The sequence below is a fragment of the Lutjanus erythropterus genome, chromosome 19 (genome assembly GCF_056507025.1).
Source record: "Lutjanus erythropterus isolate fLutEry1 chromosome 19, fLutEry1.hap2, whole genome shotgun sequence".
Taxonomy (NCBI): Eukaryota; Metazoa; Chordata; class Actinopteri; order Lutjaniformes; family Lutjanidae; genus Lutjanus; species Lutjanus erythropterus.
Genome location: NC_139335.1, coordinates 26,167,957 through 26,188,126, shown reverse-complemented (window position 1 = coordinate 26,188,126; position 20,170 = coordinate 26,167,957). Strand labels below are relative to the sequence as shown.

The window sequence follows — 20,170 nt, the reverse complement described above, 5'->3', positions numbered from 1 at the left end:
CATTTACCAGCAACATGTACAGTTTTCTCAGTAGTTGTAAAAGAGGAGTTGTTCTTGTAATAGTTTGCAACTGGTGAACCCTAAGCTGCAGCAGCAGACCCCAGAAATTTGAGCCATTTACATTCAGCACTCACATCAATGAGCCAGAAAAGATCATAATCTGGAAACGCATTTGCTCAGCTGCAGACTGCATTCAAGTGTGGCCACTTTGGATGACTTCTAGATGTGGGCCGTCACTGTCAGTCAGAACCCAGCATCCTGTGTACATGTCTGACTCCTCACAGTCGTCCTGGGTCAGACGTTAGCAGATAGGAACACAGTACAACAACAGCACGGTGGGATGGAAAGGCTGATGTCAACCAGGCCCCATTTTCCAGAATACTGTACGTGTTCTCAAAACATGGATCTGGAAAATTTAGGATCAAGAGGAGCTGAGGAAGGACATGCTGTCAGATGAGCAGTTCACAACTCAGCTCCTGTGTATTTCCAACAGAAATGTAATTTAATATAGGACTGTAATAGTGACACTGGATCCATTATTTGATGTTGTTTGTATTTTGTGGAAAAAAGGGATGTTATTAGGCCAATTGTGGACAATAAAGTGACGTTATACCAATGTCTAAAATCAGTATTCTGGCAGTACTTGCCTTCTTTTTCTCTATTTTGGGAAAATCATCCACTGTAGAAGTTAGGTTCTTCATGATCTGGAGTGGTTGCACCAACTGGGCTTTACTAAGCTTGGTCCTAACTGCTAAGTCTGTCTTCGTAAAGACCAGTCCATAGAGTTGACTACATGCCAGTTGAACCAACCAAACTTAAGCCTTCTCTGTGTGTTCATATGAATGCCCAAAAGACGATGGCTGTTGCCTAGCAGCATGAATTGCTAGAATACATTGTTAACCTTGCTGATTTGTAGTTATTTCTGATTGATATAATTCATTTTCCACCTGCACTGTTTTTATTTTCCACACAGTTCTGGGCCCTGTTCCCCAGAGCCTTCGTAGCGCTACGTGCGTCATAAGTTGTATTTTAAGCTTAAGGGAGACCTTAAGATACAACTTACGACGCACGTAGCGCTACGAAGGCTCTGGGAAACAGGGTCCAGCTGAGTAACAACTCTGAGGATTCATGGCAGGATAGAAGGCATCTGTGATTAGAGGCCGTGTATATTTGTATTAATCAGTCTAGATTTTGATTTTTTACACCTGCTCCTAACTAAGCAGAAGATTTACACCCAGTCTTGGCGAGAGGCCTGGAGGGTGCAACTGCTGTATCCATTAGGTCTGACTTAAGACTGCAAAGTTACCGTCGACTTAGCTTAAGATCAGGCGTCCAGTTGGTGCAACTGACCCCTGATGTTTTAGGTGTCTCACTCTCACATGTGCTGCTAATTTGGGGGAAAAAACCCAAAATGTTTGGGCATGGCACTGTGAAGTACCATGAATGTTCTGGAAAATGGGGCTCACTGTTGTCATATCTGAATGAACATGCAATTATAAAAAGTATATTATATCATGTAGCGCCTCCTAAGTCTGACCAACATTTCACAGATGAAGGGAGAGTTCCATTCAGTCTGACCTGTACGAGTTACAGGTACAAATGTGTTCAAGGTACGATTCAAAAATACGACAGATATTCCTTAATTGCTCCCAGCCAAGTTTCTAACATCTCTCTGCCACTTTGGTTAATTTCAGGAATGCATGCATTCATATGAACATCATACAGAGCTTTTTTTTTTTTTTTTTTAGGAAAAAAGAGCGACGGCAAAGAAATCTAGAAACCTGCCAACATGCCAGTAAAAACATTGAATGTTTGTTTCAAAATCAAAAATGACTAGCAAATATAAACCCCAAAACATACAAATACGACTGATCCGAAAACACTTGAAACAACAGTGTACAAACAAAAACTGCGACAAGCACGGTTAAAAAGAAAAAAAAAAAGCTTTTATATTTTTGTATATACACACACCCAATTAGCATCGCCCGTTCTTTTAGCCCTCGATTTTTCCCGGTTCTAATTTCCATGGAGCAAGACAAGAGAGTTATGCTGTTGGTTAATACAGTAGTATGTGTTTATATGAGAGGGAGCGACAAAGAGAGGAGAGACAGGAGAGCTCAGACAGACAGATCAGTGAAAGGAGGGGAGAGGAGAGGGGAGAAGAGGGACTGTAGATGGGACAGGATGAGGCAGAACATTAAACAGGAAAACAAGAAAACAAATGTGAGGTGAGAGGAGGGAGAGTCCAACATGGACAAAACTGAAACAGTATGAGTACGCCAGACCCTACCACCCCACCCACCCAACCACAAAAATCAAAGTTAAACTTAGCTCTCTTGCAGTAGAAATGGAAAGATAAGCAGTTAATGTTCATATTTCTTGTTTTCTCTTTTTGTTGGTTTCTTGAAGATGCATTTTTCTTTTGTTTTAGCATGTCGTTTGGGGTCTTCTTGTTCCAAGCCTCTGTGTGGCTTTGTCACGTGTTAGGGCTACAAAGAGAAGAGAAGAGAAAGAAATGCATTTAGGTTTACTTTGAAAGGACAGGATCCGACTCATTCGCTAAATGTTTGTTAAGATCTAAGGATGCAGCAGTGGTGAGAATTGAGAAGGGCGACCCAAAATGTCCATTGCAGTCACACACTGATCAGCGTGTTGACCGTTCGATTCGCTCAGCTTAGAAACATCATTGAACTCAGGCCCACTGAGTCCCCAGACAAAAGGAGACATCTGTTTAGATTTGCTTTTGATTAAGCAGTTGTGTTTATTTTGTTTTGATTGTTGATTATTTAAGCAATATCACACAACTGGAAGTGCTGTTGTACTGAATATGAGGCTATTACTGAACTTCACATCAGCGGTGAAAAGTTTTGTGTCAGCTGATCTTGAGGGACTGTGTTCGTGTTCACATCAAGTCACAGTTTTCACCATCTAGGAAGCGTGTTTAGTATTAATGGTGTCCTTCAACCATCATGGGGCGCTGTAGGATTCAGGCTTGTGAGGTTCACATGTGCTGCCAGTACTAGCCCTGAGAGATGGCCCTACATTTGCACAATCCTCATGATGCATGAGAGTTTAAGTTTGCTATTTTATGTTTTTTCAAGTTTTTTTCAGTGTTTCACTGCACAGGTGTTACTTCACCAAGGTGTACACCAGTCCAGCTGGAGTTTGCCTGGTAGTCTGGATTAATATCCCCATCATGTTTCAGATACTTGAACATCATGGCAGGATAACTAAAACTAACACGCTATTATGCCTGAAAGTTCGCTATGGAAGTGTATATAACAATTACAGCAAAGTGCAAGCATACAGGTGAATGAGTGAACATGTGTGGGGCCAACATATATGCGTAGGAATTGATAAGGGGAATCAAAAATTCAGTTTCTTAATAATTCCTTATGAATCTTTGTTTTAAAACTGGTTCCAAAGTAGAAGCAGTTCTCGATGACAACCCTATTTTTTTTGTTTATTTACTCGTTTATTTGCCTCTGGTAGTTATGTAGTTGGACTGTTGCTAAGCAAGATAAACATCCTCCAGCACAATAATGTTAGCTTGTAGGCTACTTAAACTAGGTCTACATGTTGCTGCAGTAGAGCTCTTCATTAGTTGCCTGGATGGATACACAAAACCGCCTTAAGACTGTATTGAGCTCGCTCTTCTTAACAGACTGAATATTCACATTTTTTTCAATGAAAATGACATGCAAGAATTACCATTCCCATACAGCACGACTTTTTTGCATATTTTTTTACATATTGATTCAGCACTAGTGTGTATCCAACTGTGCAGAACCACTCTCTCAAAATATGGCTTGTTTTAGGACTTCCTTCATCTCTGCATTGTGTCCTGAATATGGACATTTTTTGCAAAATGTTATCCCAGTTGATAGGGGTAGTGGTTAAATTTAAGTCCACTTTCAATCCATTTTTCAGATTAAATCCCACACCAGATATAAAAACACACTCTGTAGTTGACCATTTGTTTGGGTAATAAAAGGCCTCCTCCCACTTTTGTGACGGATCATCCTTGTTAAATTCAAGAGACAATACTCATACAGCTAAACCTGTGTCAAACCAGTCCAGAGTCATTCTAAGTATCTAGTATATCTAAATATACTATAGTTGTACATTTTTTAAATAAACCCACTAAGGCTGTATCTGGCTGTTGTCATCTTCACCAACCACCAAGTTTTCTCCCGACTCCAGGAGTCACTGACGGTGTGTACGGTATCGTCTTTTAACTGGTTTCTAGAAGTTGCAGTTGAGGTTTGGGTATGTTCAAATGGCATTTGCTCCACTGACATCAAGTGGTCTCAAATCACAATAAATTCCTCTCTTTGTTTAAAGAAAATGGATCAGGCATAGGATGATATAATGTATGCAGCTTTTTGACACCTTTTTTTTGCAGTTTGTTAAAATTATTTTCTATTTAATACAGTATGTTGCTGATTTACAATCTCACCCCAAATATCAGATGACGTAAGAATGGGCCAAGGAATGGAAAGAACAAGGAACTTAGCCTGTAATGATTCAAGTAAATCTCCAGATGAACAAGCTCAGTCTATAGCTGTATGTCCATGTGTAGTGGACAAATACCAGCATTTCCCCAATATGCAATTAGAAGCAGCGGTATGACTGCCACTGCTGGATAATTTCTTAAAATGGTAGAGGAGAAGATACCAATCCATCTTGATACAAAGAGTATCCTACATTCACAGTGCTACAAGTCCATTCTAAAGGAAACACTGTAATACTTAAGACTTAAAGCTGAAAATCAAAGTGGTTCTTTTAACTAAATGTTCTGCTAAGAAACAAGGCAATATACGCAGTCTGTGACCTGTACAGGGAGAACGTTGTGTTGCTGTGACTGGGTGCGTTTGGGTGCGAGGTAATGTACCTGTGTGTCTCAGGAGCCTTGGTAGGTTTCCTGGAAACGAGCAGTTTCCTCGAAGATCAGTTCCTTCAGCCTTTCCTTGGGAAGGTCGTCCAGTTCCATGGTGAAAGTGAAGGGCTCCTCTGCTACTGGCTGCACACAAACACAAACACGCACATTATGCAAATCTTTAAGTAAAAGCTCAAATTTAGCTTTAAAAATAAAGGCTTGGTGGCAAAATGAAGAAGTGCTGTGTGTTGCAACCGGCTGCAGACAATCATTAAACTTAAGAGGCGGCTATAGCTTCTGATCTGGAGGTAGTGGTTTATAAAGAATCGTTTGGCTTTAAGAGTCCTGCTGCCAAGTGTGAAAAGCTGCATAGGGTTTGTGTAGCCCCAACAGTGCAGCACAATGTGGTCAGGACACAGAAAGAGGAAAAAAAGGAGGTGCAATTCAATGGAAGATCTAATCCCACAAAAACTGCTCTAAAGACATGTAAAGCTGCTATTATTAAATCGATTAGTTGTCATTAAATTAACCACTAAATCTTGTAATGAGTCATTTTTTAGGAAAAACAGTGACAGAATTCTCTGATTTCGGCTTCTCCAATGTAAATATTTCCTGGTTTCTTTAATCCTCCATGAAAGTAAACTGAATATGTTTGGATTACTGATCATATAAGACATTAAAGGACGTCACCCTGGGTTTTGAAAAACATTTTTCACCATTTTCTTACATTTCATGGACCAAACAACTAATTGATTAATCAAAAAAAATGATCAACAGATTAATCTATGATGAAAAAAAATCGTTAGTTCTACAGTATAGTATTAGGATTCTGTCCATGCTGACGTAAACAGAGATGTGATCAGCGATTACGCTCTTTAACCACTCTCAAGCTGAACCCTGGAGCAAACTTAGCACTAACTGCATTCCAAAGGCAGCTAAGAGGATTCCCAGCACAAAGCAGAAAGGCTCATGATTAAACCCTGGCTCACGGTGGAAAACAATGACAAACATGTGTGAATGAATAAACCCTTCTGCCTCTAACAATTGTGCCAATTTCAAAACCTGATTTACTTGAAGTGTTTTGAGTACAGCTGTAGAGTACAGTTTCAAAAACATAAAAAATAAATCACTAGCTTTTAGAAAACAGATTCTTTACTGAACACTAGGGGTGCAACAGACTACTGATCATTTTCATGAATCATAAAAAAGATATATACATGATATGTTGATTACATATGATATATTGCTGTAAACTACCCAACAGTGAGGCTGCACAATATGGATGAAAAATCAAATATCACTATTAGGTCCCTGACAAAGATTTTTCTCAGTTGAATCCAATTTGGTCACCCAATACGAATGTTCGATGATTAGTTATTTTTTTCAGGTCAGTGTGCCACACAAGACTTATGAGCCTACATCAGTATGTTTTACCAGTAGGACTCACATATTACTGCTTTTCATCATCTGTGATGTGAAAACATCAGATTTTCATGGGGCTGCTGCAGCAGCCGTCTGGTGTCACCTGCCCTGCACGCTCTGCTTTCTTTTACGCTGTGAACTAAGTATTTATTTTGATCAGAAGAAAAAGAGTTGATGATTGCTGCAGTGGAAAGTCGACCCACAAAGTTTCTTGAGAGTTTTATTTTGTTTCTGTCAGGTTTGAATAAACCTGATGATGATAATGTTTTTCAAAGAGTCTGGAGAACAATAAATCAGCTGTTTGCCTCTCTCTATAGTGTTCTTTCCATAATGCTGTCAGACACACAAAAAGAAAAACAAACACAAACAAACTAGTCAGTGTCACCTGCCCTGCGCACTCCACCTGTGCGCTCTTGTGAAGTGTCTGACAGTGCGTCACCTGCGCTCCATTTCACTCTTCACTGCTTCCAAAATAATTTTGTGGTGATTTTTACACTCAATTTGTTAAGTTCACAGCCCATCATGCTGTTACATTGCTCTGTGTACAATGACAAAGTAACAAAACAAAGATGAAACTTGTTTTAACCACGAGCGCATGTCTCCAGGATTTTTTTTAAATAAGTGCGCCAGCTAAAACATAGAAAAATATATAATAATAATAATATTAATACATAGATTCTCCTTAATTCCTCATTGAAGTGTCCTCCCTGTGCATGCATCTTTGCAAGCTTCCGTCCATTTTATCCTGTGACTGTAACGCACGCTGACTGAAAGGTTGACTGAGCGGTCTCCAACTGATGATTCAAACCTCTGACTATCATGTGCAGCCCTAATCACGCTATTTTTGACCAAATACCTCAGTATCAGTATTAATCAAATATTGTGACAACATGGTAGGGATGACTACTGGTACTTTCAGAAAACATCAAAACAATGAGATTTTGATGAATAATCATCAGCAATATGGATATAAGGACTAAGTGTGTGGCAGCTAGAACAGTCTGGTAAGCTCAGAAAATTACATCATTTTACTGTAATGCAGCCTTTAAAACCAGAAAAAGACAACAATTATGCCACATCAAGATGTAATGATATCCAAAATCTAAGACCATATCTAGTTTCATATTGCAATAGATTTAATATCAATATATCACCCAGCTATAATTACACTCACTGGAGGTGAAAATGACAGCTGTTTTTCAAGACTTCGCACCACACAGTGTTGCATTTCAAAGTAACACAGCGTATATCTGTCTTGTCTTTTCACTCCAACTCTGCAACAGGACTTTGGGAAATTATGACTTCATAAAGTGACAGCGGCAGTAAAATTATATTTCACACAATAATGGTTACATTAAGTCTGCGGGGCTCACATGTGCAGAACTGTTGGATCGCGGAACCAACTACGTTCTGATGCGCCGCTACTGAGCACACCGTTTTATGCCATTTCTGACAACTGATTGCCTTGTGCTGCAGGGAACAGCAGAATAATTCATAGATCAGCTCCGTGTGTACCTCATCTGTGGGGTCGTAGTACTGCTCCAAGTAAGGATGAGCCAGGGCCTCCTCCACGTTGATGCGCTTGATGGGGTTAAAGGTCAACATGCGGCCCAGCAGGTCCAGAGCTGCGTTAGATTAATCAAGAGCTTTCGTTAGTTCAGTCACCAGGCTGTGTAGCAATATGAAGTACAACTTATTTTATTTTAGTATAAATTATTTGATGGACGGACACTGGAAAAAAAATTACAAACTTATAAATTTTAGACAAATTTTTCATTCACTTTAGTGTTATTTAAAAAAAAATGATGCATTAAGTATATTTTTACTGTCCCACAAAGTTACATAACTATAACATGTTGTAAAAAATTGAATACAACTAATAATATACATTACTGTAATGACCATATTTACAATGTGATTCAATGATCTTGAAACTTTAGAAGCTCCTTTTCTAACAAGTAAAGCCCATAAAACAGCTTTGTACAGAGCACTGTATAGTCATATATTAAAATCATGTTAACAAAAATATTCTTTAGGTTTACAGGTGACATCCAAGACCTATTTATTGGTCAGTAATTGAAAAAACCTTTGCTGCGCCATCTGAACAGTTACAAAAGCCGTTAACTATGGAAAGCTGCTTTAGCCTCCACCTACTTCCCCAGATTAGTTTCTCCGTTGTGTTATTTGAAATACATGTCTTATTTTCTCCCTCTTTACATTATAGGTTTACAGATGATTGTTCAATGCTATACCTTTTGCATCCGCCTTGACATAGAGCTTTTCCCAGGGGATCTTGGGTTTGGTAGGCAAGGCTGCAAGGTAGTTTCTTGCCTTCATGTTGATAATGCAGTTCAGATCATCTTGGGTTGGAGAGCCAAGGACACCTGCACACAGAGGAGGGTGAGCGGCATCCTTCAATGTGGCCGCAAAACTGATGGTCTATGGGGAAGTGTAGCTGTTACTGTGGTGATAATCAAAACAAGTGTTGTTTGCCCCATTTTCAGCTCAGTCCCAATGAGCGCTTTTTTTCTGTTTTCGCAAGATCATAACTATGCATGTTCAGTTTTCATAAAGTTGAGTGACTTGACTAAGTAATACTGTCAAGCAGAGGTTCTTAATTTTTCCTCAGCCAGTGAGCCCTTACAAGATAGCAAATATTCCAGGGAGCCCCTTGTGTGTCTCTTATTTTTCACACTTCTACTTAGGTGTGTGAAAAAATAACACAACAAAGGTTTTAGAATAATATAATACATGTTATAAAATGCACACACGCACACACCAAGAGAGTGTTTCACTCTTAGTGTGTATATAAAAGAAAATGCTGATTATTTTAAATAATACAAGAATATATGTATAATACAAAAATAATATATAAAATAAATGCAAACCATAACAAAGCCTTTTGTAAAAACAAACAAACAAAAAAATCCTCCCGGACACTGGTGTGACGACCTTCATCAGGTTAATTTTATAAATTAAATTACAATTTTATAAATTAAGATTTTATTACCCATGTTTCGGTGCAATGTCTTCACCAGTTTAATTTTAAAAGCTAAGTTGATGAAGGTCATCGCACCAAAACATGGTTATTAAAATCTTGAATTTGCTATTTATAAAAACGTAATAGAATTTATAAAGCTAACCTGATGAAGGTCGCTGCACTGAATCATTACTGTCCGCAGTATTTTTTCCCCCAAAAGATGGCAAAGGAATGCCCCGCCTTACTCTGCCTCTGATTGGCTAACACTGATATCCCTGTGCTAATCCTACCAATCACACTCCTTATGCCTAAACCCAAACCAAAAAAGGCAATGAGTAGTAGCCAGTCAGACTATGAACAGGGTGGGTCATACCTTTGCCATCCTGGGAAAATAATTTGCCTACTGTATGTGCTGTTTAAATTCATTGTAATTTAAAAGGGTAACTCTGCAAACAAAGACTGAGGAAAAATTCAAGTAAATCAGAGTTGATGCCAACGCTTAGAATCGTCTTGCACATAAAAAAGGACTGATGAGCATACTTGGTGCTTCAGATAAATTCACAGTGTTAATATTTTGTAGAAATGAATGAAAACTCTGTCTTACCCAGTATGTGGTTGAGCTGATCCAAGTAGTGCTTCCCGGGAAAGATAGGCCTGTTGGACAACATCTCAGCCAGGATACAGCCCACTGACCAGATGTCAATGGACTTGGAGTAGCCCTGAGAGGCGAACGAACGAACGAACACACGAACACACACACACACACACACACACACACACACACACACAGTCAGCAAACAAAGAAGCAATCCAGTCCAATGCGTGATCCACATTAGTTCCTTGCACACCCACCTTTGAGTTGAGCATGATTTCTGGAGCCCTGTACCAACGTGTGGCCACGTACTCTGTCAAGAAACCTGTGTGGTCGTGCTCGGGGTCGGCTATCCGTGCCAGGCCAAAGTCACAGATCTGAGGATGATACAAGGTCCAACGTCAGAAACATCAGTCAAGCCCCACACACGACTTTTCAGACTGAACAACATTGAGAGAGGGTGCAGCTGTAAATGTGTTAAGCTTTTCCTTTAACTCAAGGAGCCACCAGTTCTCTCTTATAAGCTTCTCTCAAACTTTCTTTCTCCATCCTTACTTTCTAATCTTGACACTCTGTTTTGACATCTTCTAAACTATGTTTATTTTTTTGCAGGAAATGTGTTCATCAGTTGTTGGATTTTAGGATGACTTGTTGAAATGTGTTCTCAGTTCTTGTATGTGTTTTTCCTAAATTTCTGAGAGGAAACCACTGTTATAAGAGCTGTTGTATCACCCTTTCCAAAGCCGCCACTCCTTTAGACATATGAAAACAGAAATCCCAGACTGTTGGGCACCTGAAGTTGTATATCAAGCAAGAATGAAAGACTTTCACTTTCAAAACTTTTACAATTAGTGTTTCCAAACACTTCCTGACTGTTGTTGAAAGAAAATGTGATGCAACACAGTGGTAAACACGCTCATGTTTTTTGAAACGCGTTGCAAACATCAAATTCAGTATGAGTGTATATACAAAAAACAAGAAAGTTAATCAGTCTGAACATTAAATATCTTGTCTTTGTGCTGTATTCAATGGGATGTGGGTCAAAAAGGTTTTGCAAATCATTGCACTCTGTTTTTATTCACTTTTCATACAATGTACCAACTTTTTAAAAATTGGAATGTAAATTCTTCTTTATCTTTTAGTCATCCCACATACACTGATCTGATACGTTACAAAAGAAAGTGAAACTTAAAGTGTGAATATTCAGCGCTGTGGGGGAGGAGGAAAAAGTAACAATGCTACAGGGCTGCTGTTGCCAGCTGAGGTGAAGCCAGAGTCACACCTTTAACACATCAAACATCCTGCAGCTGTACTTTGTGCTCTGTGCCTTTAGAAAGACGCATTCACTCTACAGATTTTAACATACTGACACAATGAATGTTATTCATTCAGTTTATTCAGATCCTCATTCATAAACTCTACTTCATATACACTTCAGCAGTATTTCATGTTTGGCTACTTATTGCTAACATAAGAACTGTGCATGCTTGAGAACAAAGTGGAATCAGGAAAGGGAAATGCCTTCAGAGAAAGTTTTACAGCGTCCCAACCCAACTGTGAGTCATTTAACATGAGATATGATTTTGGATGAGATATGAGACACTAGGGGAGATGTACAGGGGGTGTCATGAAAAACCCATAAAAGGCAAAAGAAGAGCATATTTCAAAGCTGAACATCTCTGTCATTTAAAGGGAAGCAACTCTTTGGCAGAGCTATGAAAAGCAAGCAAGGGCTCGGGTCAATCCATCACCCATATACTACATTCATGAGATTCCTTTTCAATCTTGTTGAGAGCTGCTGTAACTTGCTATTCGTACCAATGTTATAATAAGCATAATGGCTCTTATGTTCATCTTTTTTAACAGAAAATAAGCATTTGACTTTGATGTGTGATTAAGAAAAAAATCTTTTTGTTTCCTTTTGTCTCCTAAAAATGAACCCCTTATATATATAAGGCCACACCATGTAATTCCTTCCCTGCCTACAATAAACTAAATTTACAATGTATGAAAGTAGGATTTACACACACACTAAATATAATATTCAAATCATGTTGTTTTCCTGTACTGTACAATATGTGTAAAATCCACTCACCTGAAATAACAAACCAAACATGAAAATTGCTTTCATGTGTCACCAGTTTTGATGGTGTGTGTGTGTGTGTGTGTGTGTGCTGACCTTGAGGTCGCAGGTGGTGTTGATGAGCAGGTTGGAGGGCTTGAGGTCACGGTGCAACACATTGGCTGAGTGAATGTACTTGAGGCCTCTCAGGATCTGGTAGAGGAAGTAGCAGACGTGGTCGTTGCTCAGCCTCTGGCTCTTCAGCAGCTTGTACAGGTCCGTCTCCATCAGGGTCTGCACGATGTAGCTGGAGGGAGGCGAGGGTCAAGGAGGACAACAACAAGGCCGACACGTATGATGCTCAGTGACGTACGTTTATGAATAAAATCAAACTAGTCTTCATTTTATATTTCTCATACCTTTGTTTAAAGCTATATTTGGTTTGAGCCTTCAGCTTCTTTGCATTTCAAAATGTTTAACCTGGATCAGAATTATCTAGATTTTGTAATTTTTTGCTATCTCAAATAAAACTGATCTTGTAGTTTTTGTACCCTCTTTCAAAGAAGTTTCAGATAGGACCATTCTGATCCAGACACCACAAGATCAGGATCACTGAATCTTGGTTTGCAGTCTCTGCAATATAATTTCCACATTATAGTTTTGAAATACCCCAAAATAACATCTGGTCTGGATTGGATTGGAATACCAAGTCTGTATCACAATTTTGTGGGATCAGGATCACATCTACTAGTTTTCAGAGCCAGAGGAAGAGGATCTGCGCTCCATTTCACATTCGATGACATTTATATATGGCAACTAAATTATGATACGACAATTTTATTACAAAAGACATTTGTGACACAGACATGCTATGGGAATTTCAAAATAAAGGCAGATCTTAAATATTCTGATATAGAGCAATAGTTTCAATTTGCATCCATCATATTTGATTGTTAAACACTGAATCAATATATCGATCCAGCCTGAAGTACTGTTACACTCCTGCTAATGACTGTCAGTGAAGGCAAATAACAGAACAGCAAAATTACATCATTTTACTGCAATGCAGCCTGTAAAACCAGGAAAAGCTGTATCTTGATGCAATGATACCCAAAATCTAAGATGATATCTGGTCTCATGTCACAATAGCCCTATAATATCAATACTGCCCAGTCATACCAAGGGCATCTTTGGGTTAACTGACTTCACTAAAACTAAAAAACAAAAAAAACAAAAAACAAAGCAATCAGTCAAACAATAGTGGTTATCATCTTGGTCAACCCATGCTTTCCCAAACCAGCCTTGAGTGCATTCCCGTGCACTGAGTACTGAAATCTTCTTCCATTAACAGTGATGGTCAGAACCACTGAAAGATATTCCAAGCCAGCTGCATTTATCCATGTCGAGCTCTTATCTCGAACACAACCTGCACCAGAGCAGGTTAGGCGTTACCATGGCAATGTGCCCCCTGTAAAAGGTAAACCACCATCGTAGGACTGAAAAACCAAAGTTAATCCTTAAGTTATCTTGCTAACCCCTAATCCTGCTTCGTAGTACAGGCCTCTGACCAGCCAGTGGAGGTGAACCCAACCAGGAGGGATCAGCTTTTTCCCTGTTTTTTCATGCTATAGTGGCCCCCAACTGCAACGCCAAGACTGCTGCTCGCCTGAAGATTTTGTTAACTGACACACAACACATGACAAGACAACATGTGAAACTGATCAAGCTTGAACACCTGCGTGGAACGAATTTATGCACCAAGTCTTGATGACACACGAGACCTTAGTGTGCAGTCCCCCTTCCAGCTGAACTACATCCAGAATGAATGTAGCAACTGACTGGTGCTGGTGCCGTCCCTAGATTTGGTTACATCTGCCCTAATCAGGATTCATCACGAGTCAGCAACAACACCGCACAACAAAGTGGAGCAACTAAAGGCTTCAAACAAGAAAAAAAGACACAAAAAAATACAAGGACATCACACATTTCTTTTCCATCTGTCAGTGGACAAAGCAGCTTTTCACAGAGGAAGCAGCAACTCGCTGACCGGCCGTGCCTACAGCTGACTGCTAGCTGCTCTGCAAATGGGCACTCCTGCCTTTCACACTGCCTGAAAGGACTGACCTCAATAACGTGAGTAAACGATAACAGCAGACATGTTGAATCTAAACTAGTGAAAATGCTCAAGTGATCATCCAACAACCAACCATTTGTACCAAGACATCACAGAGTTCCTCATACAGTCTGGAACTAAAGTTAATGCAAAATACCCTCAAACAAAGCAACAAAAACCTCAGCTTGTAATTGGGAATAATTATCAGGAACACCCAGCACATTAAAACAACTTAATTAATTATTTATATTCCATAGTTAGCATTTTAGTTAGGTTTGTCCAGCCATAAACATCAAGAGCAACATAACCGTCTCAAATTTGTTCCTTCTTCTTATTAACTGTCCCAGTAAACTCTTGGCCAAACTGATCTTGAAGCTCTATGATAAGAATATAGTGACTGCAGCTGCTTTCATAACTTGTTTATTTGTTTGGTTTCGCCACATCACCTCAATCATTCAGGCGTCCGGTGGAAGCAGGATTCTCAAAGCCACACAGCTAACACGAAGAGACAAAGGTGTTGCAATAAAAGACAGACTCTACAAAACTGCATGCACAGTTTTGTTACAGGTTATTGAATGCAACATGAGCAGATGCTTAAATTAATGCCCTTTGAGTGCTACACTCTTAGTAAGTGCAGCAATAAAAAAACAAACTTTTGCTGCTTTTTTTAAATCAAAGAATTGAAGAGAATTTGCAAGAAAGCTTGATATTTTATCAAAAGTACTGATTTGGAGGCTGCACCACAGTATGGCAGCAAGGGTAGTATGTTCACTCTGTCAGAAGTTATAAGGTGACCCGACACAAAGAGTAAAAAACTCTCAGCTGTCAAAAGCTACAGATGGAACATGTTTCTTTCAAGTCAGTTTAACCATCTAGACCAGCAATTTGCATGACCCAATTTGAAATCTGAAAATCTTTTTCAGCCCACTCAAACGTCTAATCACAACACTGATCAACACACAAGACTAATCGTACCCATGACGAGATGAGATGAATTCTGGTGTTAATGTGACAGGTCACCAAATGTGGTGTAACGCCAGATAAACTGGGTCAAAAAAAAAAAAGAAAAAAAAAGAAGAAGAACGAGTGATTAAATCTTCTGAGTTCTGATTACATTTTTTTTAATTAATCATAAATATTTTATGGGAATTTCAAATTCACAAAATTGAAACTTCTAATGAACTCTCACAGCCCACCTTCAGTGCCTTCAGCGCCCATGCTTTGGGAGAGATTGGAGCTGATGTCCAAGACGACTGACCGGGACGTGACTTTTCTACAACACCGATGTGGAAAACTACAAAAACATTGTGTGTTTTTTGTTAAAATTCACGTCCCATTATCACCACCAGTGAACAGCAGGACCTACTGGGCTCTCACTGCTGGACACTGTAGCTGTTTTCTGAGGGGGAAGTGCGATGAAGAGTCAGTAGGGAGGACTGACTGGTTCGTGAATTTTCCACACATGAATTCATCAGTTTTTCTCATAAAAGTTACCACAAACACCTCCTACTGCCAAATTACTGCTGTCTGTTCTGATAACAGAGCTGTGTTTTTGAGCAAGGGTTCTCACTGAACTGCAGCAACATTCTAGAATTCTACTGGGGCCTAAGGGTTAAAGGGACAGTTCACCCCAAAATCAAAAATACATATTTTTCTACTGGCCTGTAGTGCTATTTATCCATCTAGATTTGTTTGGTGTGAGTTGTAGAGTTTGGGGGATATTGGCTGTAGAGATGTTTACCTTCTCTTAAATATCATGAGACTAAATAGTACCCTGCTTATGGTGCTCAAAGCACCAAAACAATAGCGTCTCTTTCCAAAAATCATGACCTGGTTACTCAATATTATCATGTCGGAACTACTTCCTTTCTGCTGTAAAATCTACCTGAAACCCTTTCATTTTACTAGTAAGAAAATAATTCCTACGTGAAACTGTTCACAACAAGGCCTGTTGATTAACTTGGTCATGTATTTTTGCTACTTTGAGCACCACAAGCCAAGTGCCATTTAATCCCATTATACTGGAGAGGAGGCAGACATCTCTATAGCTGATATCTCCAAAACTCTGCAACGCACACAAAAAATATCTAGATGGATGAATAGCAATCCAGGGCAGGGGGAAATGTGTATGTTTAATTTTGGGGTGAGCTGTCTCTTTAATTCCATAGAAAGTTTCCTATAAAGCATTAAAGGATACACATCCCTCATGTTGTCAATGTGCCGGGCCCGGAGAATGTCGTTGATGCCGATGATATTCTCATGGTGGAAACGCAGCAGGATCTTGATCTCTCTCAGCGTGCGCTGGCAGTACGTCTGGTGCTCGAATGGGCTGATTTTCTTGATGGCTACACGCTGGTTTGTCATGTTGTCCAGAGCAGAGCTGGGGAAGGGTGGATGTGGAAAGAAGAACAAAACAGGTCTCATATTACACACACAATGACAGTATCAAAAACTGAGCTAACGCTAAACTCCGAAAAGGGCGTTGCAGACTGCCAAGATGCACATGTGACACTTCGTTTTGCAGTGATGTGTGGTGAAGTGCTGTAGGTGTAGGCCTGAGTGTAGGTGCAGTGTCAGTGTGGTGTAGGAGTAAAGTACATGGAGACCAGGCAGTGCTGAGAGCAGCTGTAAAGTGGTGCCTTACAGGGCCCTTGAATTCAGTGTAATCCCTTCTGTAGCGTTTGGGGCCCAAATTATGAAAAAAATAAATAAAAACACACCCCATCAAACCAATTAACCAAAGCCCTTTGCTGGAAAAAGATCATCCAAGTTCAATTTTTACAAAGACGCTCACCCTGAACAGGAACAACAGTTACATCACACATCTTTCCTCTTGGTAAAAGCGTGTTCTCTTATTGCACAACACACTGCATAAACTGGGCAAGTTCACATGCCTGTGAACCTGCTTCAGTGGTTCAAATAAACCGAGATAAAGACACAGCACTAGATGTACGCACTGATTAAAATAACAAAACATCAGGACAGGAGTACTCCTGTAAAATGAACAGATGTGACTACAACTAATGATTATTTAGACAGGTGATTAATCGGTCGATTCTTTTCACGATTCCCAGTGAATGGAGAAAAATGTCGATCACTATTTCCCATAACCCAGGATGACGTCAAATATCTTCAGTTATTCAGTTTACTGTCATAAAAGACTAAAGAAATCAGAAAATATTCACATTTAAAAAGCTGTAATCAGAACATTTTGACTTTCTTCTTAAAAAAAATGAGTCAAAACAATTGATTATCAAAATAGTTGGCGACTAATTTAATAGCTGACAACTAATTGATTGATCGATTGTTGCAGCTCTACTAAAATATCAGGACTACACTGTAATTGGTTTTCTTTAACTATACCAAGCAGTGGGTGTTGACAATGTTTACAAACACCAAATGCTGCAACAGTAGGATCACATGATCATGATGACACAAACAAACTGCACTGTGCTGTGCTGTCACCCTCCTGTTTGAAAATGACTGAGATGATCTACTCTACTTAAATGGATGTACGGGCCCAGCTCTCATGCTACCATCCACTCTGCACTGACACGCAGTGCTGTCACATCTGATTGTGCTCACAGTTCAGCCTCAGCAGCAATGACTAGGCATTGATGTCAAGTGCAACAGGGTTGCTCAACCCGTCCACACAAAGCTGTAGATCACATTCAGCGATAACACGAGGAAAGGCCCCGCTACAACTGACAAATAAATCCTACTCGCATCCTCTGCAGCAGCTCTGCTGCAGGCTCACTGTTCAGCAATCACAGTCCAGGCAGAGGTGTATGTGATTGAGACACATGTGATGGGGACAAATAAAACGGCGACAGAGATAACTAACTCAGATTTGCGGTCGACTGCAGTCTGCTAAACATTTCTCATCGGAGAGCAAACTAGCTTACGTCCTGCGCAATCACTCCCAATCTTGTTTCCTGTAAAGCTCATAGCCACGCCTGTAGCTAGGCAGCTAATGCTAACCACAACACGGGCTGCATTGAGGTTAAAAAATGTCTAAATGTTGAGCAGTTGTTTCTAACACACACATCTTGATAGAACTTAAATTTACTGCACAACGCTTGTTGAATGCAGCAGCTAATGTTAACTGCTTGACAGCATTTGCTAACAAACAGCTGATGAGAGCTAGCACTTTTGATTTAGACATTACGATGGCCCAACAGAGACGACAGGCACTCACCAAACCATCCCGTAAGCCCCCTCCCCAATGTAAGACAGGTTCGTGTAGCGGGGGCCCACATCAAACATCTGGCCCTTCACGGACTCGCAGCCGGGCTTGTGTCCCGCTGCGGGCGTTGCTTCTTGCACCACCGTGCCCGCCGCCCCGGCGGCAGCAGCACTGTCGGAGCCCGCGGCCCCGACCGCTGCAGTGCTGCTTGAATCCGCCATTCTTCCTCTCTCTGTCCGTGTGTTTCACCGAGGGGACCGCCGCCGCTCTCAGCACCGTTTCACGTCTGTCCGAGACTCGAACCAGCGGGTTGTTTGGTTGACGGTGCAAAGCCACTCGACCACAGGGGCCTCTTCTCCACCACCGAGGAGTAAATGGATTTCGTGCGCGAGAGCGGATTTGGTCTTAGCAGCGAGCGTAAATGCGCGTGCCAAACCACGGTAATACAGGTGCGTTAGATATGCTTACTAGAGTGGCTTGCTTGGGCGGAGTCGCATCAGTTGTCCACAGGCACCGCCTATTCAGCTCCATTGTTACGGCGAAACAAGCGCAATCTGCAGAATAAACATGCAGCAGCCGCGAGTGGGCGTGCCGAAATATGTTGCATGCTGCCTGTTGTGACAAGAATAATAGAGTTTATGATCAAATCAGGGGCGGATTTAGTCATTTTGAGGCCTAAAGGAAAACACAGGGACGGGGCCATCCACGACTCTTGGTCTCCCTTTTTTCAGTCTTTGAATAAATAAGATGCATGCTGGCCCTGAAGGTCAAAACATGACAATTCATAAACAACATTTCAGAAAACATAACATTTCACAAATCACATTTGAAAAAAACAATTCAAAAAACGAAATGTGATATTTGACAAAAATCAGCATTTCAATTACACAAAACACAACAATTCTGAAAGCACAACATTTCAACATTTGTTAAAACAACATCTGACAAAAAAAGATCTCACAAAACACTATGACAAATCAGAGAGCAGATTCATCAGCTATACTGTAAGTTTACAGTATAGTTGTTACTATGTACTTTGTTAGAGTTACATAATACACAAATACACAAATGTTACAGTAGCTGCACCCATAAGTAAAATGAATAACACCATAGTAAAAAAAATGTCTTTCAGGAGATGTAGTGATGAAATCATTGCACAAATATGATTGAGTACCAAAGTTGCACACATTTCATTAGAAATATGGGGGTGCTTTTCTGTTCCTTCTCATCCTCCCCATAATGACTAATTTTACCCTTAATATATTAAGAACACTTTGTTGCTAATACTATTGCTTGAGTAACATTTTGAATGCAGGATGTTCACTTGTAAAGGAGTATTTAAATAGTGTGGTATTGATATGTTCCCAAAATACTTCTTCTACACTGGTCACGGTTGTCATTCTAATTAAAAAAAAAGAATACAAGGGATACAGTTTAAAATGTGTAAGATAAGGTAAGATAAGATAAGATGGACTGGATAATTGTACTGAGATACAGAGAAGTGGTTGCACAGGATACAAGCAGGAAACTTAACAGGATGATTTCACAGTATGAATAGATGGATGGATAGATAGATAGATAGATAGATAGATAGATAGATAGATAGATAGATAGATAGATAGATAGATAGATAGATAGATAGATAGATAGATAGATAGATAGATAGATGATTGTTAATTAAGTAAATATAATGCACAGGATAATTACACAATAATATGATGGATCAACTGCATATATACGAAATACATATACACAAATAAAAAAATATATATATGTAAAAGGATAATAGCACAGTATATATATTAATTAATACTTGTAAAATAGTATTAAGTGTATAATATATAATATGTTTGTACATATATGCTATATGGTATTGTGGATTATGTGTTTGTATGTAGTAGGCCTAATATAATATGTATAAATACTAGTAAACATG

At 39.7% G+C, this 20,170-nt stretch overlaps 1 protein-coding gene across 1 annotated transcript; it reads right to left on the bottom strand.

Moving 5' to 3' along the window:
- Positions 1-1,480: 1,480 nt before the first annotated feature.
- mapk3 (mitogen-activated protein kinase 3) lies at positions 1,481-18,686 on the bottom strand. Its single transcript, XM_084743791.1, has 9 exons — positions 18,247-18,686; positions 16,246-16,428; positions 12,053-12,242; positions 10,134-10,250; positions 9,886-10,000; positions 8,554-8,685; positions 7,817-7,926; positions 4,895-5,023; positions 1,481-2,489 (listed from the first exon to the last, which is right to left on the bottom strand). Exons 1-8 carry the CDS (start codon positions 18,453-18,455, stop codon positions 4,904-4,906), a joined length of 1,176 nt encoding a protein of 391 aa, XP_084599917.1. The 5' UTR covers positions 18,456-18,686; the 3' UTR covers positions 1,481-2,489; positions 4,895-4,903.
- Positions 18,687-20,170: the final 1,484 nt, after the last annotated feature.

What these genes read in the sequence shown, in the direction of transcription:
- mapk3 (XM_084743791.1), bottom strand. Translation starts at nt 18,455, where the DNA reads ATGGCGGATTCAAGCAGCACTGCAGCGGTCGGGGCCGCGGGCTCCGAC. An exon ending in ATTGACAACATGAGGGATGT is followed by an intron (nt 12,243 to 16,245) that starts GTATCCTTTAAT and finishes GCCTCCCTCCAG; the next exon opens with CTACATCGTGCAGACCCTGA. An exon ending in ACTACGACCCCACAGATGAG is followed by an intron (nt 5,024 to 7,816) that starts GTACACACGGAG and finishes GTTTGTGTGCAG; the next exon opens with CCAGTAGCAGAGGAGCCCTT.